This window comes from Halichoeres trimaculatus, unplaced genomic scaffold, assembly GCF_033239565.1.
Source record: "Halichoeres trimaculatus isolate MK-OKI-2021-1 unplaced genomic scaffold, fHalTri1.1 fHalTri1_scaffold_6, whole genome shotgun sequence".
NCBI lineage: Eukaryota > Metazoa > Chordata > Actinopteri > Labriformes > Labridae > Halichoeres > Halichoeres trimaculatus.
The window spans coordinates 19,748,484-19,769,214 of NW_027437184.1; the positions used below are offsets into that span (position 1 = coordinate 19,748,484).

The window sequence follows — 20,731 nt, forward strand, 5'->3', positions numbered from 1 at the left end:
CCGACACACCTCTGTTCCAATTAAATTTTTATTTCCTAAACCATTTTTGCATTGTATAAAAGAATTAAAAAGAACACCATGGACATCATTTGTGCCAAATTTGGTGCTTGTATCATAAAGTGAAAAATTCTTATGAAAAATTGACTTAGTCTGCTGCACAACTAAACAAGGGTTTCATTTGACTGCAAGGGCATGTTTTGTTGCTTTCTTCGACAGCTTTGCTTATACTGTATTATTTTTATGTTAGTTTTCTTATAAGAGCTACCTTAAATCCACTTGATGTAAGGAACAATTCTGTGGTTTCTTTCACATCCTACCATAAACATTAGTAAAAAGGGCAAGAATAATGTAAGTTACACACACCGCCATAGTGAGATCCTGTACTTGACAAGGTGCTTGTGTTTCGAGAAGGCATTGATACAAAAAAATCTTTTACTCTTGTAGGTTATGGAAGGTCTGCCATCAGGAACAGTCATAGGAATCCTTACAGCCAAAGACCCCGATGAGGGGGAGAACGGGACTGTTTACTACTCTTTATCAGGTGAGCCTTCAAATTCTTTCTTCACTCCTCTCATGCATCATCAAAACCTTTACTTTAAATTTACCTGTGTTTTATCCCTTTAAGGCTCCAGAGCAGAGCGGTTCTCCCTCAACCCAACCAGTGGTGAGCTGAGAACTGCTTCTCCTCTGAGATTCGCTGAAAGGTCTGAGTATGCTTTCACTGTGACTGCTGCTGACCACGGCACACCAGGCCTCAGCTCCTCCTGCCAGCTTCGTGTACAGGTAAATTATTTGATACCAGTACACATCTACATATCTGCAACAAGCAGTGCTTTCACTTTTTGTGTCTTAATAATGTTTGAAAAAACATCAGCCAACCAGAATAAAAATTTTATATTATGACCTAACCTAAGAACACCACATCCACTCATTACCTCAGCGCTTTTACATTCCCTGCTGTAATTTCCTCAAACTGTGCACAAATGAACAGTATAACTGTCACAGGAATTGGGAATGGAGGTAAATATGAGACTGAGAGAGGCTGAACCTGTGCCTGAACAAACACAAGCATCCCTCCAATCTTCTGGGTGTTTCCTGCTCCAAAGGTTAGTGGGGTAACAGAAACCCAAGGTGAGAAACCCAGAGCTGCAGGAGGGAGTTGGTCTGGACTGAGTTATTGTCCTGAACTTTCTGTAGAAGGGTCAACCCTGCGTATCGGCATGCAGTATCAGGAATGCAGCAGTGGGAAAAAAGCTGCAGAGAAGCCAACTTAAGGGTTTGCTTTGACACAGGAGCTTTGAGCTTTGTGTTTTTATGTGATGTGATTTCAGAAAAGGAAAAGGATGCTAATTACAGCAGGAGAGCTTGCCTTAGATTTCGCTTGTGTCCTGCTTTTGCAACTCTGAGATTAGACCGAGGGGAAACAGGCACCTTGGAATCAAGTGCTCCCAGATGAGATTTGATGAGAGCCAGCTGCACTGAACAACAGAAGAAAGAGAGATGGTGGGGGTATGAGTGAGCACTACCGTACAGTAGCGGGGAGAGATACACATACTCAGCTCAATGGCACAGTCAAGTCCTCTCGTGAGGTAACATTTCCATGTAATGATTTTGAGGTAACATTTCACATAGCTGTGGGTGAATCTGGACACCTTACCTTCACAGTACTCACACACCACAGCTAGCTTGTGATGGGAAAAAAAAAACAGGGACGTAGAGGAGAGCACAGATGCCTGGAAAGTCTGGTGAAGGATCCAAAAAATAAAAAATAAAATTAGGGATGCAGTAAATCTCAAATCTTACAGTTTGTATTGGATAAACAATTTTCATTACACATCAATGACACTGTCATTTTGTTTGTGCAAATTTGTTATGTGCTTTTTATCACTGTGATCCCATGTTTTCAGATAGATGTATTTTATTGTCTTGGCAGAGAATGCAAGGAGTGGTGCATACATGGACTTTTTCAACGATAATACCAGAGCTAATTAAAATCAGGTTTTATTTGCTGTCTTCCAAGCTCTTTGATCCACCCCTCAGTCCTGACTGATAAAGAGGCCTGAAAGTGTTGCAGGGAGTGATGAAGGCCCCTGGCACTGGACTGCAGCGTATGGTTGCAGCACTTATTTGCCCTGCTGCATTATTTACAGTTAGCCTCCAATCGCATTCTTCATTATTTGGTCATAGGTCTCAAACCCTGACACTTATTAAGAAGCAAGAACACGCAAAAGAGTGCATGGGATGTCTTTATGCACCATGAGAATGCCTGTGGGGGTTATTATAGGAACAATAACAAAGTAGAACCAGACTACAGCCCAGGGCTGTGTACAGGGATGGGCTAGGGTTGGAGCATACAGATTCATTGTCTGCAAAAAAAAAAAAAAAAAAAATCAGATCCTGTAACATGCACAGCATTCCCTTTGACATCTCCCTCAGGGTTTGAGAGGGATATTTTCAGGGGGTGGCTCAGAGTGTCACCCTTAAATGTAAGTCAATCATAATTGAATTATTGGGACTATTTGCAAATAGGTGCAGGTAGCTTTCAGGCTTTTTTTGTCTTAATACCATAGCTTTTGGAGATGTATCCTCTTTTTGTGTTGTTAAAGAATAAAGTATGAAATATCAACAGTGTTGATCTGTTGGGTTAGTTTCAAATTAGAAACCATACCACAATAAAGAAGCGTGAACCAGACTAAATAAGAAGAAGACAAAGAAGATTAAGGAGTGATGACATAAACTGTAAATGAAGGCAACTGTTGTAACACGTTTGTGCACATTTTCTGACATCCCTTGATTAGTCAGCACCTCATTCAGGCCCGCCGTTCACAATCTTTTGGACATGTCCATGTGTTCAAATAATATTACTTGCCATGCCTAGAAGTTACATCAGTTTATTTCTCTCTAATCTATGGAAGAATGATTTCTAAAAGGAATTTCTAAGTGGTTTCTGTCAAAATGTTTTCTTGATCCCTCTGAGTCAGTAAACACAACAAGGTCTTGAATTAAATGAAGCCTGTTTGACTCGTGTTTTTCTCCCCTCAGGTCCTCAGCTCCTCCAGGTCCAACCCCAAGCCCAACATGCTCTGTATGACCCTGAACACAGTGGAAGGAGCCGCTCCAGGCTCTATAATTGGCTCCGTGCGCCCACATGACCAGCCTGAGTCTGCTCTATTGGAAGGTCAGGTGACCTACCTGGTGGTAGAGGGAACAGACCGAGATGGGACGTTTATGGTCGATCGTTTAAAGGGGGACGTGATCTTGGTACGGGAGCTGGACTATGAGAAAGGGTCGAGGTACACGCTACAGATCGAGGTGTCCGACTTCTCCCAAGCATTTCCCAACAGCTATCTGGTGCAGCTGGATATCAACGTGCAGGACAGCAACGACCACTCCCCTGTGTTTACTGAAGACCCCGTTACCATTGTGATCCCGGAGAACATGGAGCCGGGGGCGTCCATTTATACCTTCCAGGCTTTAGATCAGGTAAGAATCATCATTCAGGAAGCTTATCATCTTGCCCAAAGACAAAGACTCTTCTTAACTTTATATGATGAATTAGCTTTTTAGATTAACCTTAAGATAATCTAAGTTTGTATAAATACTTTAGAATTAACTTCATAACTTTGGGGTTTCTCCCGCCTGGATGAAGTCTACCACTCATTGTCTACTTTGTCTGTTTTTCTTTTCTAACAGGATGGCAGTGGACCTAACAGTGAGCTACTTTACTCCATCGAGCACTACTGGCCAAACACGCCTGACCTCCTCATTCTCGACCCCACAAGTGGAGTCCTCACCCTCGGGCAGAAGTTGGATCGTGAGATGACACCCTCTCTCTACCTCGTGGTACGAGCCACAGACCAGGCAGTGGATCCCTCTCAGAGACGCTGGGGTTCAGTCACAGCCCGGGTTTTCGTTACTGATGAAAACGACAACTCTCCTGTCTTTAGCTCTCCATCTGCGGTCAGCGTCATGGAGGACCAACCCGTGGGGTGAGTGAGATAAAAGTGCCATAAAGTTTGAGTTCTTTATGTCCATAGTGGTGGAATAGTATTTTGTTGTAATTTGCATTACTTCCTCAACAGGTTTGTAATTCTGTACGTGATGGCTCGAGATGAAGATGAAGGAGAAAATGGCAGAGTGTCTTATAGAATCCAGGCGGGCAACAGCGCCGGTCGCTTTAGTCTGAACCCCAACACTGGTAAGCAGAGGGTGATAACACAGCATATAAGATATCTTAATGTAAAGTAATGTTACAGGATTTTTGCTGACTGTGGATTTCCAATGCTTGATTAACACTCCATCAGGTGAAGATTGTGGCCATTTTCTGTAGAGTTTGAAATGTAATCAGTGTCCCACCCGTTAAAGCCTTCAGATGATCAGAATTTTCCATATTGTAATCACCCACTGAGGTGCTGCTAAATCACTCATAACCCTCTTTATTATACAGAATTTCAAGACCTCAAAAAGCTATATTTTACTCAAATACTGCTTTGGTTTTCTGTCACTTGACAAGTTTTCTTCATGGGAACTGATTCTGTAATCTCTTTGCGGGCACGGCTTGGTGATGCTGGCTTGCTCAGATCTGGCTGATATGGGTGTAAGAACCAGGAGACAGACACTTAATGCAGCTTCCAGATGGAGGAAAGTCTTTATGTCATTACTATAAAGTGTCAGCTGTAGTAGCAAGGCTCTGGTTCAGTTCTGGTTTGTTTCTCAGTCAGTGTGCTGTTGGTTAATAATAGCTGTTAAAGTGGATTAGCATTACAATGAGAGGACATTTAACAACTGCCTGGCTAACGTGGGGGGTATCATTAGCCTGATTACAGCTTATAAATTCTATGTCTGCTTTGCCAACATTAAATTCTGCTAGTTTTGTTTACTTCTAGAAAAGTGTTTTTAGAATAGAATAGAATAGAAAATACTTGATTTATCTCAGAGGGGAAATTCAGGTGGAGTCACAGCAGCAATCAAAAAACAAAAGTACAAAAGTGTATAAAAAGTGCTAAAAGTTCCATTACAAGCTAGATTATGACAGCTTGTCCATCATTCTTCAGTCAGCCAGCCTCCACCTCCACAGGGTCCAAGACTGAGCTTCTTCAGCAGTCTGTTCAGTCTCTGTCTCCTGTAACCTGTCTATGAATAGCACGACGCTACTCTGCCTTCTAGTATTCCCTCTGTTGCTGGGTTAGCACGGCTAGCTTGTCCATCATATTTGAGATTGATCTTACGTTTCCAATAATGATGGATGGACGGACAGGCTGATGTCGTCACTTCTTAGCTCACACCTGAGAACCAGCACGTCGTCCTCACCTTCTTCTCTTCACTTATGGGGCAACATCAGGCCTTGCACCAGTTAGCATTGACATGTCACAGGCTGCTAACAGCTGATTTCACATGTGATCAATGTGGCCATGGTTACATGTAGGATTTCCAGACAAACATACAAAATGAACCGTACGAGGTAATGATCCACTCCAAATGCAGAGATGACAAAAAAGAGATAAAAGAATCACAATAAACGGACAAGGAAGAGAGCTGCTGTAACAGGCAGCCACAATGGGGCGGCACCTAACAACAATTTTCAATCCAATTTACAAATGTGGTTCACCATTTCCCCTCGAGAAACATCAGAATAAAATAGTGATAGTGTGGTTTGCATTTGTGGATCTCAAAGAGGAACAAATATTAATGTCTGTTCCATAACCAGCTAAAACTCATCTTTAAAAGAGGCTGTAAAGTGAAATTTAATGTACTCTGGTCAAAGCATGAGAGCTTGTTTATTATGCATTTGATTCTGTATTCACTTCACTAAATCGGTAACAGAGAAAAGGGAATAAAATGTTAAATATTTAGCATCTGCTTGCATTTAGCTGAAACTTTGGAGATAGCAAACCTCACAGAAACATCAGAGCTTCAGCCTCAAGCTTTACACACCATGTATGCGTTTGGCCTGCTGCTCTGCATTTATAAATTGCACATGTCTCAAGGGAAGAGCATGCCAGCTTAACACACAGAAACACACTCATATTTCCTCTTTCTTTGGCTCATCTGTCTTTACATCTGAGTGATGACAGGGTTTGTTTGGTTTCCGTATGTAAGGAAGAAGAGTACCTAAAGACAAAATCTGGGACATAGAGGTTTGATTTGCTCTCATCTCTGAAAAACACACATTTTGTTGAACCAGATTTTGTAGGTATAAGTAGTAGTGCGAAAAACTATTTGTGTTTTTACACGTTCAAGTAATGACTGCACTTTTCACATTTAAATATAGGTACAAAGTGCCAAAATGAAATAGCAGGCACAAAGTAACTGTGGTCTCTCATTAACTGTGGAAAGTCTTGAAAAGCAGAGCTGTAAGGGATTACTTTTTACTGGCCGTGTAGGCATGCAAATTCTGCCTCTCTCAGGTACACAAAATTACATCCTGACAAGTTTAAACCAAACACACACCCAGGTCCCTAAAACCAAACACATTCAAAGAACCAAACAGTTCATATAAGAATGGAGTCTCGCTGATTCTCTTTTATCTCTTGCAGGCTCTCTCTCCATCCTGAAGGCTTTGGATCGGGAGGAGCATGAAGTCTTCAATCTGACCATCATAGCAGAGGATCATGGGATATCGCAGCTCTCTACGTCTCAGATGCTGTGTGTGCAGGTCATTGATGTAAATGATGAAGCGCCGTTGTTCCAGAGAGCAGAGTTTGAGACCCAGGTGATGGAAAACCAAGGACCAGGAACTACAGTGTTGAAAGTGACAGCCACTGACAAAGACCAGGGTTAGTTAATGAAGAAGTATTGTCTGTGAAAATGAATGGGATATTTTTAGGTACCACTTTTAGGATAATAAAATGTCATTCCGGCACTAAACTTTGAAAGACATCTTTATAAGGGAGCACCAAGCTGAGGGACACTGCACATATGTTCCAATATTTTCAGCTTTGGTCCCCAAAGTGTTGAGAATATTTATTTCCTTAGCCGTTACAACTTCAATACAACAGATCTTCTAAAAGCATAAAATGTTACAAATTTCTCTGCAGAAAAACTAAATTAAAGGGCACATCTGATTCAGAGTACATATTAGTTGAGTAGGAAAGTCAGAAAACTTAACAATAGAAGCACATAAGTGGTGTTGAGTAACCAAGTCGCTGTAAAGCGAACCACATGCTAATGAAAATGTGTGGTTACAATCATCCAGAGACTTGTAATTTTGTGCCTTTCATTAGGACTTGCCAGCGGCTCCATGCAGCTTTGTGTTTGTTAATGTCACTGCCTCATTACTCTGAATGTAGCCCATTTTCCTTATCACATTTTGTTGTGTGTCAGTGTTGTTCATTTGTTTTTGCTCTTGTTGCTTTTCGACACAGGATCAAATGGCCAAGTGACATATGAGGGTGTGACAGAGGAAGGCTTCATCATCAACCCTGTGACAGGAGTCATCACCACCACGAGGGAGCTCGATGCAGAGCTGCAGAACCACTACACACTCACTGGTACTTCGACATCAAGCATCACAGTTTTTATACATGTTCATATTTTTCTTTAGCCTAACAGTTGACTTTCCTCTCAGTCTATGCAAGGGATGGAGGGCTGCCACCCAACTTTGCCAAAGCTGTAGTTCGTGTGGAGGTGCAGGATGTGAACGACAACACTCCAGTTTTTGCTAAGTCATGGTATGGACTGGAAGTTCCCGAGAACCAGATTCCTGTAGAGCTTTGCTTTCTAAAGGCCACAGACCCCGACTCAGGTCCTGGTGGAGAGCTGGAGTACAGGATCACAGGTGAGAAACAGTGTTTTATAATGAAACCAAGTGTTAGACCAAGAGAGTCTAATGTTTGTGGTGAGGTGTGCAGGTATAGATCCATTGTTACCCAGTAAGGAGAGAAAACACTACATTTAGACTGCTGTAAGGCTTTAGAAAGGAGTCTAGTCCTCCCTTATGGAGAATCAGAAAGGCACACAGCTATTCTTAGCACACACTTGAAGTTTTTTTTTAAGTTTCAAATGTAACATATCCCTTCCTGGAGAACATTCAAACTTTGACTTGAGTGCAGAATTGGCTCAGATGTCATCTTTCATGTTCTTCCACTTTTTCTCCATCCAGCTGGGGACCCTGATGGAGATTTTCACCTCCACAGCAGCACAGGCGCCCTCTCCACCTCGCGCAGCCTTGATAGGGAGACAAAGGCTGAATATTCTCTGGAGGTGGTGGCAACAGACAAAGGCAGCCCTGCTCTCAGTACGACTGTGATGGTGGAGGTCAAAGTGCTGGATGTTAACGACAACAGCCCAGTCTTTAGTAAAAGTAGCTACTCTGTGGAGGTGTCTGAGGATGCTGCAGAGGGTACACAAGTTCTTGAGGTAAGTAGAAACTGAAATTTTGAATTAAAGGAGACAAGTGAATTTATTTTAAAGTCATGTGACAAGCGAGACGACAGATTTCACTGTGCTGGAAATCACTCACTCCCCCCTCTCACTTTGCATGTCTAAAATATGTTTTATACATTATCAAAATGGAAAAGATGAGATTTGTAACAAAAGGTTCAACCAAAACATTTCATTAAACATGGAGCTCATTTTTCAAATATGTCAAGAACCTCCATATACTGAATAACTCATAATGTACTCAGTTACACCATGGGTTTGGTCACTTATTTATTACTCAGTTTGTTATACTTTATTTATTTTTGTCTTTTGCTGTATGCTAAAATAATGGCATACATTATTTTCTTATGTGTATGTTTCTACATATTTATATATGTGTATATTACTTGTACATTACATGACCCTTTATCCTTTTTTGTCCTTCGATAGCCCATCTACAGAATGTGCAATAATTACCTTATTTATGCACTAGTTTACTTTTTCTTGTAACTTGATAAACGGCCAAGCTTTGTTGTTCTCTTGTTCTGTTTTTCTCCTGTACTTTTTTTTTTTAAATTCTAAAATTACTCTTATTTTACTGAAGAACCAGCTAATAATTTATTTGTATGTCTTAAAATTTTATTTAAAAAAAAAAAGCTGTGGAAAAAAACAATGTTGCATATTGAATATTTTACATTAACAGGTGGCAGCTGTGGATGCAGATGAAGATCTGAATGGGAAGGTTCTGTATTTTCTGAGCAAAGACGCACATGGAGCGTTCACTGTGGATGAGAAAACTGGTGTTATCACCACATCTGCACCTCTGGATCGGGAAAAATTGGCATCATACAACTTCCAGGTGTTTGCAGTTGACCTTTCACCAGCTGCCCCCAGAAATTCCTCTGCTCAGGTAAATAGAGGGTTAGATATTAACAGTGTTGTATTAATGTTTTTAAAAGAAGGCATTATTGATTCATGTGATGGATCAGGGAGAAACTTGTTTTATTTCAGTGTCTAGGTTTTAACTTTATGTCACCACTTCTTTTTAGGTGACAGTCACCATCCTAGACGTCAACGACAACACTCCCTTCTTCATCCAGGATCCGCTGGTCATTGAAGTGTCTAGCAAGCGTTCCCAAAGAGTTCTTGCCACCATGAAGGCTGAAGACAAGGACTTTGGAGCCAACGGATCTGTGTTTTACCGTTTTGCCATGCCAGTGAAAGGCTTCAGCATCAACTCACTGACTGGAGAGATCCAAGCCACTGAGCCACTCGATGATCTGACCCAGGCTCAGAGGACCCTGATAGTGGAAGCCATGGACCAGGGCAGTCCAGCTCAGTCTGCACAAGGAGTGGTGGTGATATATGTGAAGGAGGTGGAGTACAGTGGTATTCGCTTCTCTTGGAACGCCAGAGATGTCAGCATACAGGAGAATGCTGCAAAAGGTCTGACAGTGACACAATTTTTTTTTAGGATTTATGCTTATCATCTCATTTGGTTAGTCCCTCTTTACTGACTTTTTGTGCTCTGCTTCAAAACTTCAGGTACAGCTGTAGCTCAAGCTCAGGCTAAACACCCAGATGGCACTCTGAAGGGCATCAGTTACAGCCTCTTCAGTGGGAACAAAAAGCAGGCCTTCACCATCAGCTCCTCAACAGGTCACAGCACTATTACATTTTAAGAATTATGTGTTGGTTCCTAATAAAATCTGTTATCTTTGATCTAACTTTCTATTTAAATTGTCCTTCAGGTGAAATCAGGGTACAGAGCTCCAAGGGTCTAGACTTTGAAGACACCCCCAGACTCCGTCTTGTTGTCAAGGCTGAAACTGTGTCCTCTACGTCTTTCATGGCTTTTAATTTGATCCTGCAAGATGTCAATGACAACCTTCCTCGCTTCCAACTGCAGAACTATGTGGCCTACATGAAAGAAGCACAGGGATACGAAATGCCAATCATTCAGGTGCTCTAAAGAAAACACATACATACATGCATTCTCTATTCTGCATGATCCCAAGGAAAACAAAAATTAGCTTCTGTCTTACTCCTCTTTTCTTCCCTCCACTAGGTGCTGGCTGAGGATGTGGATCAGGGCCAAAATGGCCAGGTGACCTACTCCATCCAGTCATCGGGCATGAGCGGCCTGTTCAAGATAGACCCGGTGACTGGAAGCATCACCACAGCGGCCATCATGGACCGAGAAATTTTCACCCAGACCAAGTGAGAACAGATCTGTGGTTTAGTAAAACCTCAGCTAAAACTTTTATGTGCACATGTTGAGGACAGATATTTATGCTTTACTTCTACTAAATGCTTTAGCAGCTGCATGGTGTTGTACACATTGAGTCCATTATGTACTCACACAGGTAAACACAGGAGAAAAAAATTCAAGTTGCAATCCATTTCTCACTACACTCTAGATTATGTTTAGATAGCTGGTGAAGAAGTTGATATAGTCTGCTAAAGATATAAAAACACTGCAAACCAAGATCTGCCCACCAGATGTATCCAAGCTGCAATTTCAAGTCTTATTGGATGATACATTTTCATTAGTTTTTGTGATTCTTTTAGTACTATATAGAAAAACTTATATTTCCATGCTGTTTTTTGTTTTATTTTGAACTTTTAGAGCCGCATATTTTTACCTGTAAGACACAGACTAAAAGACTCTGAACAACCTATTTTTTTCTGCCCAATCACAGACTAGTTGTAACGGCAACTGACCGAGGAAGTCCTCGACTGGCTGGTTCTGCCACACTGACAGTCATCATTGTTGACCAGAATGACAACAGTCCCACCATTCCCCTGCCCAAAGAAGTTCGCATCCCAGAGAGTAAGGCCTTAATTTGCAGGAATTAAGATTTACGAAATAAATTCTGTCATATGGCACGAATGGGTCCAGATATTTATTTTCATTTCATCTCCTTCTTCATCCTTCAGACATGCTGATTGGCACAGAGATCACTCTTGTGACGGGTAATGACGTCGACTCCAGCCCTGCCCTCTCCTACTCCCTGCAGCTGGACCCGACAGCATTAGGGAAGTTTGGAATTCACCGCTACAGTGGAGGTGTTTCACTCACAGCTCCTCTTGACTTTGAGGAGAAGACATGGTACACTGTGACTGTGAGAGCCACTGACAGCCAGCACCAGACTGAAGCCAACATCACAATACTGGTGGAGGATGTTAACGACAATGCACCTACGTTCACCCATGATCTCTATCAGGTAGAGTTGAAACCTTTTCTATTCTTCTAAGTTTTCAAAATGCAATTTGGTGTCCTTGAAAGTCATACTCGCACCTTGGAAGACAGTAGCTTAACAATTAATTCATAGCCCATGTTATTGTTGCTTTTGTGTATTTGTTTTTTTTGTACCCCACATCTGCTATGGAACAACATATCACATGTGTCTGCTGTAGAATTCATACAACCTGATCATGCATGTAAAATGTGCCTTACTCGGTTCAAGTGTCTTAACTTTCACCGTGAAAGAGAAAAAAAGGGACTTGTTGATGTTCTCTGGTAAAAACTCACATGTGCATGCCAATGTGCACAAAGTAAGGGTGATAAAATTTAACTGCCTAGCATTTGACTGGAGAATAGCAGCAGAGATTACCTCATATAGTATTTACTTTTCTGTCTTGGGAAGTGACCTCGGCATTGGCTCAGGTTTAGTAATATAAATAGTAGTTGTCCCTTAGCTGGATACATGAGTTTTTGAATTTTATAGTGTAGTTTGGATCTGATGTGTTATTATCTCAACACTCTAGGTAACTCTGCCTGAGCACACGCCACCAGGAAGTGCCATTGTTACAGTAACAGCAACTGACAGAGACTCTGGTGAGAATGGGAAGATTACCTACAGAGTGATGTCATCAACTCAAGGAGGTTTCTACATTGACCCCAACAATGGTAGGCAACTTTGACGCCCCTCTGTTTACACTGTAACCACCTAAAGAACTTCTTAAGCTGAATGATTTCCTCCTTATTTTTTCTGTTTCCAGGAACCCTATTCATCAACCACAGAGCCGAGTTTGACCCTGAGCGTCCATCAGTAAGTGTCGTTATCGAGGCTCGTGATGGAGGTTCCCCTTCGCTCTCATCCCTCACAACCGTTCAGGTCCAAATCTCTGATGTCAATGACAATGCTCCTGTGTTTCACCAATCAGACTACAGGTAAGTCCACATTCACTAGATTCCAGCTGTGTTATGAGGTAAGCTTCATAACATACTTTACTTATGCAATGTCCTTCAATCTGCAGGGCTACAGTCCCAGAGGATACTATCCCAGGGTCAACAGTTCTGACTTTTGAAGCCTTTGATAGCGACCTTTCCCGTGAAAACTGTGGCTTTGACTTTGCTATTGCCACTGGCAATGAGGGGAATGCTTTCCAGATCGAAAGCAGTGTCCGCTTCTTAGAGGGGCGGGGCTTTCAGACAGTGGGAACTCTGCTGTTGGCTGAAGGGCTTGACTTTGAAACCAAGCCACTCTACAACCTCACTGTGGTGGTTTCAGACCGGGGTGTCCCACAGAGGAGCTCCAGTGTTGCTGCAGTGATAACCATTGGCGATGTAAATGATAACCCTCCTGTGTTCGGCAGAGCAGAATATTCAGTGTCACTGAGTGAGGGAGCTGCTGCTGGGACTGAAATCATAAGACTGACGGCTACAGGTGAGCTCACTTTTAGTCTTTAGTCCACTCTTTGCCCATTTCTCTGAACTGTTTCACAAGTCACTATGTCTATCAAAATGGCTCATCTAACATGTTTGTCTCTTTCCCAGACCCAGACTCAACTCCCAACGCTGAGGTCCAGTACACTATCAGTTCTGGGGATGAGGTGAACTTGTTCACCATGGACCAATGGACTGGAGCTTTGCGTCTCCAAAGAGCACTCGACCGTGAGCACCAGTCCACACATATTGTCATCATCCAAGCCACTGATGGACAAGGTCACTTTGCACTGGCTCCAGTTATTGTGGAAGTGAAAGATGTGAATGATAATCATCCATTCTTTCCTGTGGAAGTCCTGACAGCCAGTATCAGAGAAAACCAACCGGCCAACTCAGCTGTGACTGTTTTACATGCCATTGACCATGATACGGGGGTCTATGGTCAACTGAAATACTTCATGATGGAGCGATCTGGGACAGGAAAAGACAGCTTTGCTATTGACAAAAACTCAGGAGAAATCAGGAGCAAAATACCCTTTGACTTTGAAAAGATCAACTCCTTTAACTTTGTAGCATTGGCAGTTGATTCAGGCAACCACTCAGCCACTGTTACTGTACAGGTGTTTGTTACAGGTGTGGATGAGTACGACCCACTTTTTATATCATCTGATTTCTCCATTGAAGTTCCAGAGGGAGCAAAGAAAGGCCAGAGCATTGGCCAGGTTCAAGCCAGTGATGAGGATGAAGGGGTGGACGGTATTGTTCTCTATTCTCTTCCAACCAGCTCGCCGTACTTTGATGTCAACAAGACCACTGGAGTTATTTTCCTTAAGCTGGACAGCTCAGGCAGCAGCAGTGGCTCTGGAAGGACAAAACGGGAAACCAGGCTAATGACTCTGGATGTGAAAGCTCATAGTCCTCTGGATACATCTCGCACCACTACAGCCCAGGTCTCCATCGATGTTACAAACACCAACTTTGGCCTGGCGCCTGATGTAAACGTCCTGCTGATAAGCATCATTGCTGCATCCCTTGGTTTCATCGTGCTGCTGGTGGTCATGGCTGTTGTGATATTCCTAGTCAAGTCACGCAGACGGAAGAAAGGCCAGGATGCAGGGAACAGAGCTGTTGCCTCAGGAACTGCTCTGCAGAAACTGGATGATTGCAGTTCTGGACAAGGAGGAGACAGAATCTACCATCAGGCACTGCCAGGATACGCTGGAGACCAAGGGGCTGGTGGTGGTCCTTACACCAGAGGGGGCTCTCTGGATCCTTCCCATTCCAGTGGACGAGGCTCAGCTGAGGCAGCAGAGGATGATGAGATCAGGATGATAAATGAGTACCCACGAGTTGCCTCCATTACCTCATCTATGCAGGAGCACATCTCAGCCAGAGGACCAGACTCTGGAATCCAGCAGGATGCTGACCAGCTCTCTGATATCTCCTGTGAGCCTGCAGCTTTGGAGGGCAGTACCTGGTTCAAAGGAAAGAAACTTGGGGGTAGTCTGAGTGGGACCTTGCTCTCTGGCCAGCTCCCTGTTTATAGGGATGAGGGAGGTGGGTACCTAGGAGCAGGGCGTGGCCTCAACATCTCCCTTCCCAAGGATTATGCCTTCCCTGAAGACGGTAAACCTTCAGTGGATGGTTCTCTCACAGCAATTGTTGCCAGTGATGAAGAGTTACGCGGAAGCTACAACTGGGATTACCTCCTCAACTGGTGCCCTCAGTTCCAGCCACTGGCCAATGTCTTCACAGAGATTGCCCGACTGAAAGACGAAACAGCCCAGCAGAGCCAGAATCCTCGGCAACCCTTCCAGACTAAGCATAAAATGGATCCCAAACCAAGAATTGACCCTCCACCACTTATCACATCAGTAGCCCACCCAGGAGCTATGTCAGTTCCACCAAAGGTCCCAGTGATTGGACGGACATTCCCCCACTTGGCCTCACTGCGCAGATCTCCTATCAGTCATGAGGGATCCATTTCCTCAGCAGCAATGTCCCCAAGCTTCTCTCCCTCTCTATCCCCTCTGGCCGCTCGATCTCCAGCTGTTTCACCATTTGGAGTCAACCAAGGGCCCTCAGCATCCATGATTAGCACCAGAGAGCCGTCACTGGACCAAAGTCCTGATCATGAGATGAGAATATGAAGGAGAAGTCTGAAAACTATTTAAAGAATAATACAAAGCTTACAACCTGACAAAGGCACTGCTTTGGTTGTCCACTTTTTCAAGGAACAAAGTACTCGCAAGTGGAGGGACCACTTCTACTGACATTCTGATGCAAACATTTGTTTTAAGTGTCTGATGTCATGACTTTTGAAACAAACTTGAACAAACTTACCCTCTGGCTGGTGGAGTATTTGGATTCTTTGAAGTATTTCCATTCGCTAGCAGTGTTACAGAACTGCACCAACGTGAAACGTGCCTGGGTCGACAGAACCATGTCTACAGAGACGCAGGTCTCCATGAACTGATCAGGGTTATGAGGTAAAATGACCCTCTCCATGGCACTGATCATACCCTGCAGTTGGAGATCCCTCAGTGTGTAGATAAGTGGATGTGTAGTTTCCATGTTGCCTCGCTGGCTGGCCAGAGAGCTTAGGACCTTGTTCCACTCTTGATGTTTGAGGACGTTTTTACACTTCAGTATTAAACTGATCCACAGGCTGTTTATAAAACAGCCTGTGACAATGTCTGTGTGTGTGTGTGTGTGTGTGTGTGTGTGTGTGTGTGTGTGTGTGTGTGTGTGTGTGTGTGTGTGTGTGTGTGTGTGTGTGTGTGTGTGTGTGAGAGAGAGAGAGAGAGAGAGAGAGAGAGAAAGAAAAGAGTATGTGTGTGAATCTCATGGACTGAAAGGTAGTGAGTGTTTTCAAAGTCTTTGACTCATTCAGTTGCCGTCACATAGTGTTACAGGACCGAAGATAATGGTATTTCTCACCAATTCAAAAGACACATCTTTTGTTTTTATGTTTATTTTATATATTTTTATATAAAATTATGATTTCAGACTCAAAAATGCCATTATTCCACATGAAGAAGATTTGGTTTCGTGTATTTGCGTATATGTATATTTGTATGTATGCAGGCTATGCTATGTAATGTATGTGTGACATAGGTTTCTAGAGACTCTTGTGACAGTTCTGATGTGAATGAGAGGATAATTTTGTGTTTTTAGCATTATTTATATAAAAAGAAGACTTGCTGCCATATTTGGACAGTGGGGTGAGAATCACAGCTCACTCTAAGCTGTGTAGTACCTTAAGGATTTTTTCTTTTTTTTGTCAAATTGTAGATCATCCCAAATGTAAGACAGCAACTGGATGAAAACCTGTGATCACTCTGCTCCTCCAGCATTTCAGCACTCTGTTGTGCTGTGCAGTCATGTACAGCAGCACATTCCCTTTGTTATTCAGGGACTAACTAATTTGCTGATCACCTCTGTGTCTTTGTAAAAAAGTGCTTCCTAAAATTACTTATACCGGTCATTAACTGAACTGCATATTACTGTGAAGTTTTTCATCTCAGCACAACAGAAATAGCATGCAACGAGTAGGCTGGGATTCTCTAAAAAGTGGCATAACTTGGACAGATGTAGCACATGAGCCAAAATGCATGATCCCTGATGAATGTACAAGGATTTAAAAACTGTTGCAGCATTTTTAAACCATGTAAGTTTTCCGTTTCGTGCATTGTTTTTCTATGATTCACTCATGCAGATGTTCAGCAGTGCGTTGAGGTGTTTTTAGGCTTCATGTGTGTAGCTCATCATCTGAACCACCTTTCTTTTTCTCATTATTTTAAATCTAGCTTTAGCTCTGCTAGTGTAGCAAGAGGCAAAGGCTTTAAGACTGTCATTCCTTCATGTGTATTTATTCTTCTGGTCTCTTTGTAATTTTCGGATAATTGCATTATTTGGATGTCCTTTTTTCCAAGAGATGACCTCTACCTCTGTATTTTTGTTCATCATAACCCTACTATTTGCCTCTTGTAAAGCTGGCACTCAAAGCTACACATGCCACGAGCACAACATACACTTGACTCGTTATTAAGTTGTCCCAGAAACATTTCTGTGTTGGAGGAAATCCATTTGGAGTTCAATTTGAGATGACTGCCAGTGACTGATCAGAGGAGCGATGGCAGAAAAACAAGAGCTGTTCATGTATTTAAAGCAAATAATAAATTCCTACTGATCTCTTTTGACAAACTGGAGTCCAACTTGATTTTTTGTAAATTAAAACCAAGACATGAAGGGAAGAAATTTGAGTAATTAAAGTTTAAGAGTGCTGTAGTTATGTGGGCTGTAAATGTTGGATTTGAGGAGCTGGAATTAGCTCCAGTCATTTATGAAAGACTGTAAAAGGGAGGGGGAAGTTTGGCTTCAGGCAGAGTAATAACAGACCTGATGAGAAGACAGAGGCCTTCATCAAGTAAGGTCACCATCTGGCTTTCTGGAACCTGAGGTAAAACAAAACAGTGATCCAAACAGACAATGTGCCTATAGACCGTAATAGATTAATTATATTGTGTTTATTTGATTAGCTTGTTTTATTCAAAGAAAAATGTTAACATAGTTCTTAATTAAAAAGAAAACGGGGAGGCTAAAAATAATGACAGAGAATGAGGGCCATGGTAAAACAAAATAAAACACAAAAAACCCTGAAATTTCAAGTCTAAAGTCATAATGGTACAAGAGTCATATTGTTATAAGAATAAGGAATTAGTAAAGAGAATCAACACTTTCAGCCCATTGGCACCACAGTGTCCAAAGTATCTGGATTCTTAGTCTACTATCAAACAAACTGAGTCTTCATTGAACACAGGAAAGCTGACGGGCAACTTGTGCTCTCATCTGTAACCACTTTTCACTCTCAGGTGTTAAACATCACATGATGATCCAAATCACTAAGTTAAGAGCAGGAGACTGTCTCTATATCCTCTTATATGATATGTCAGCATTCTTAGGATAAGCCATATAGCCTATTAACATAGAATAGAACAGAATAGAAATTTATTGTCATTGTAACAAGTACAACGAAATTGAAGTCACAGCAGCATCAAGAAAACAAAAGTAAGAAAGTGTATAGAGAGTGCAAAAAGGTCCATAAGAAAATAGATGCTGACAGCTTGTCCATCATTGTCCAGTTCAGCCAGCCTCCACCTCCACAGGGTCCAGGACTGAGCTTCTTCAGTCATGCTCCATCTCTGTCTCCTAGATCCTGTCTACTCACAGCAGGTGAAGCTCTTCCAATATGGTGTTGGTGTCTGATGTTAGCTCTGTTAGCTATGTCTGTGAATAGCATGATGCTACTCTGCCCTCTGGTATTCCCTCTGTTGCTGGGTTAGCACAGCTAGCTTGTCCATCTTATTGGAGATAGAGCTTACATTCCCAATAATGATGGATGGAAGGACAGGTCCATGTCGTCACAAAGTTTGGTGTCCATGATCAACAAATGAGCCATACAAAGTAATGATCCACTCCAAATACAAAGATTACGAAAAAGAGATGAAAAAATTACAAGAAACGGACAAAAAAGAGAGAGCTGCTGCAAAAGGCAGCCATAGCCAACAGGGCGGTGCCTAGCAACCATGACTGCTTTCTCATAAAGTTACTACTTTAACCGTGTAACGTTACAACTTTTTTTTAGAGTATACAACTACAACTTCATTCTTGTTACATTGCATCTTAATCCTCTTGGCATTTCAACATCACTATGATATAACAACTTTTTTCTTATAACATTATGAATTTTATTATTATTATTATTATTATTATTATTATTATTATTATTATTATGATTATTATTATTATTATTCATTTATTTATTTTTTTATTTTTATTTTTTTTTTGAGTGTGGATCTAACCCCCCTATCGTGAAAAATAACTTTGAAAACAAGTTGCATATTTGCAAACCATTGCAAATTATTGGATATATGATTTTCCACAAAGTCTTCTCTGAGTTTGAATTTGACATAAGTCTCGAAAGCAAACCACCATCAAAGCTACTGCACTTGTTTCTTGCCGACTCCTAAAAAAACCCTCCTATGCTTAACTTCTGTTTTGTATTTGTTACAAGTTATAGTACGGGTTAGATTGTAGTGGAATTGAAGAAACCCGAGGTCCAGCCACTCTCCATTCGACAGTGGATCCGGTTCTTCCTGCTCTTATTACTGATGCATGTGATGTTGATGTAGCTGAATAACACCAAAAAGTGTTTATTTCATGTAGAGCTCTGAAGTGTTTGCATAGCTGCCAGGGATTTCTGCCTCATTTGGTCATCACACACACAGCCATGGCTCCCTTCTCTCTGTTATTGCTTTGTACTCAAGGAGCTGAATATGGATTTTGACAAGGTGTAACAGAAAGACACAGATGCTTCTGTAACATGTCAGTGGAATGAGGTGATGAGGACACTGATATACAAATGAGATCCCAAGATAAATCATGGTACAACATTTTGAATGTTACTACCATTTTTAATAGAGAATTAACTGAACGTCACAAGGGGATTACGAATCAGTGCATGCAAAGTACCGTATACTCAACAAGCAGCTGAAGCTTTTCTGGCCAATTTCAGAACATGTGGACTAACCTGTGGTCTTCAGAGCAGACAGGAGAAAAAAACTTCTGCCCTTACTTACACCTCAACACACAGCTGTGTTTACAGCCTGACCGCTTTTGGAGTCTACTCCTTCTCCAACCCCACACAGCTCACAGCACACACACACACACGCACACACACACACACACACACACACACACACACACACACACACACACACACACACACACACACACACACACACACACACACACACACACACACACACACACACACAGGCTACTGCACTGTGACACACATGGCCCACAACAATCTCCCCAGCTGACATTGGCCCGACTCCAGCTCCTCAGCTCCTGCAGGCACATACTTGGCAGGTCTTTACGCTGCAAAATCTGGGAGAAATCTGTCTGGAGCTGAAGTCTGTCCTCTGGAGAATTTGTAAGACACATGAAATGCTTGGTGCACTGGAATGTGTATGTTGGTGTGTGTGTGTGTGTGTGTGTGTGTGTGTGTGTGTGTGTGTGTGTGTGTGTGTGTGTGTGTGTGTGTGTGTGTGTGTGTGTGTGTGTGTGTGTGTGTGTGTGTGTGTGTGTGTGTGTGTCTATTTAAGTCGATGTAATGTAAAACTGAGAGCCACAGTTCTTATACAATATCAAACCAATAATAACCAAAGTACCTTGTTACCTTTACCTCATAAACCCATTCAGGGCCTATAAAATCACATTTTCTCAATCAATTTCTAACTGTGAGGGAAGGAATACTCAGAGAACCAAAAATTTTCTGCCACAGTTAAGCAGTTTCTTATTTTAGTTCACCACATTTTGCTGCTGTCTATTCTGGTTTGAGGTGAACATAAGGAGTGTCATACATTTTCATGGACCAAATTGAGACCAGACATATTTGAACCAGAATCTGAGGACAGTTGGTTGATTAATTAGCTAAACCACCATACTGTCAATTTGATTACATTAAACTGCTTCCATGTGGTTCACATAATGTAAGTAGCTTCACTTTCATCACATAATTAGAATGAACAAATGGTTAAAGATTTTTTTTTTTTTTTTTTTAACTCAGATCCTCGGTTTACTTTAGAACTCAGTTATGTAGTTTGGTTAGTCTAGGTCCCAATAAATGTC

At 42.0% G+C, this 20,731-nt stretch overlaps 1 protein-coding gene across 2 annotated transcripts in view; it reads left to right on the plus strand.

Annotated features, from left to right (window-relative positions):
* The window catches only part of dchs1b (dachsous cadherin-related 1b), a 101,346-nt gene extending 84,130 nt beyond the window's left edge, over positions 1 to 17,216 (plus strand). For both annotated transcript variants that reach the window (XM_074671594.1, XM_074671595.1), the window contains exons 10-29: positions 445 to 541; positions 626 to 783; positions 3,043 to 3,483; positions 3,694 to 3,989; positions 4,083 to 4,198; positions 6,537 to 6,776; positions 7,365 to 7,490; positions 7,568 to 7,777; positions 8,102 to 8,358; positions 9,065 to 9,271; positions 9,411 to 9,807; positions 9,907 to 10,020; positions 10,113 to 10,324; positions 10,430 to 10,581; positions 11,064 to 11,194; positions 11,302 to 11,588; positions 12,133 to 12,274; positions 12,367 to 12,538; positions 12,625 to 13,034; positions 13,145 to 17,216. In XM_074671594.1, the coding sequence (XP_074527695.1) occupies positions 445 to 541; positions 626 to 783; positions 3,043 to 3,483; positions 3,694 to 3,989; positions 4,083 to 4,198; positions 6,537 to 6,776; positions 7,365 to 7,490; positions 7,568 to 7,777; positions 8,102 to 8,358; positions 9,065 to 9,271; positions 9,411 to 9,807; positions 9,907 to 10,020; positions 10,113 to 10,324; positions 10,430 to 10,581; positions 11,064 to 11,194; positions 11,302 to 11,588; positions 12,133 to 12,274; positions 12,367 to 12,538; positions 12,625 to 13,034; positions 13,145 to 15,183 (6,204 nt within the window). In that variant the 3' untranslated portion in view covers positions 15,184 to 17,216. The remainder of the gene's footprint in view (positions 1 to 444; positions 542 to 625; positions 784 to 3,042; positions 3,484 to 3,693; positions 3,990 to 4,082; positions 4,199 to 6,536; positions 6,777 to 7,364; positions 7,491 to 7,567; positions 7,778 to 8,101; positions 8,359 to 9,064; positions 9,272 to 9,410; positions 9,808 to 9,906; positions 10,021 to 10,112; positions 10,325 to 10,429; positions 10,582 to 11,063; positions 11,195 to 11,301; positions 11,589 to 12,132; positions 12,275 to 12,366; positions 12,539 to 12,624; positions 13,035 to 13,144) is intronic.
* The last annotated feature ends 3,515 nt before the right edge of the window (positions 17,217 to 20,731 follow it).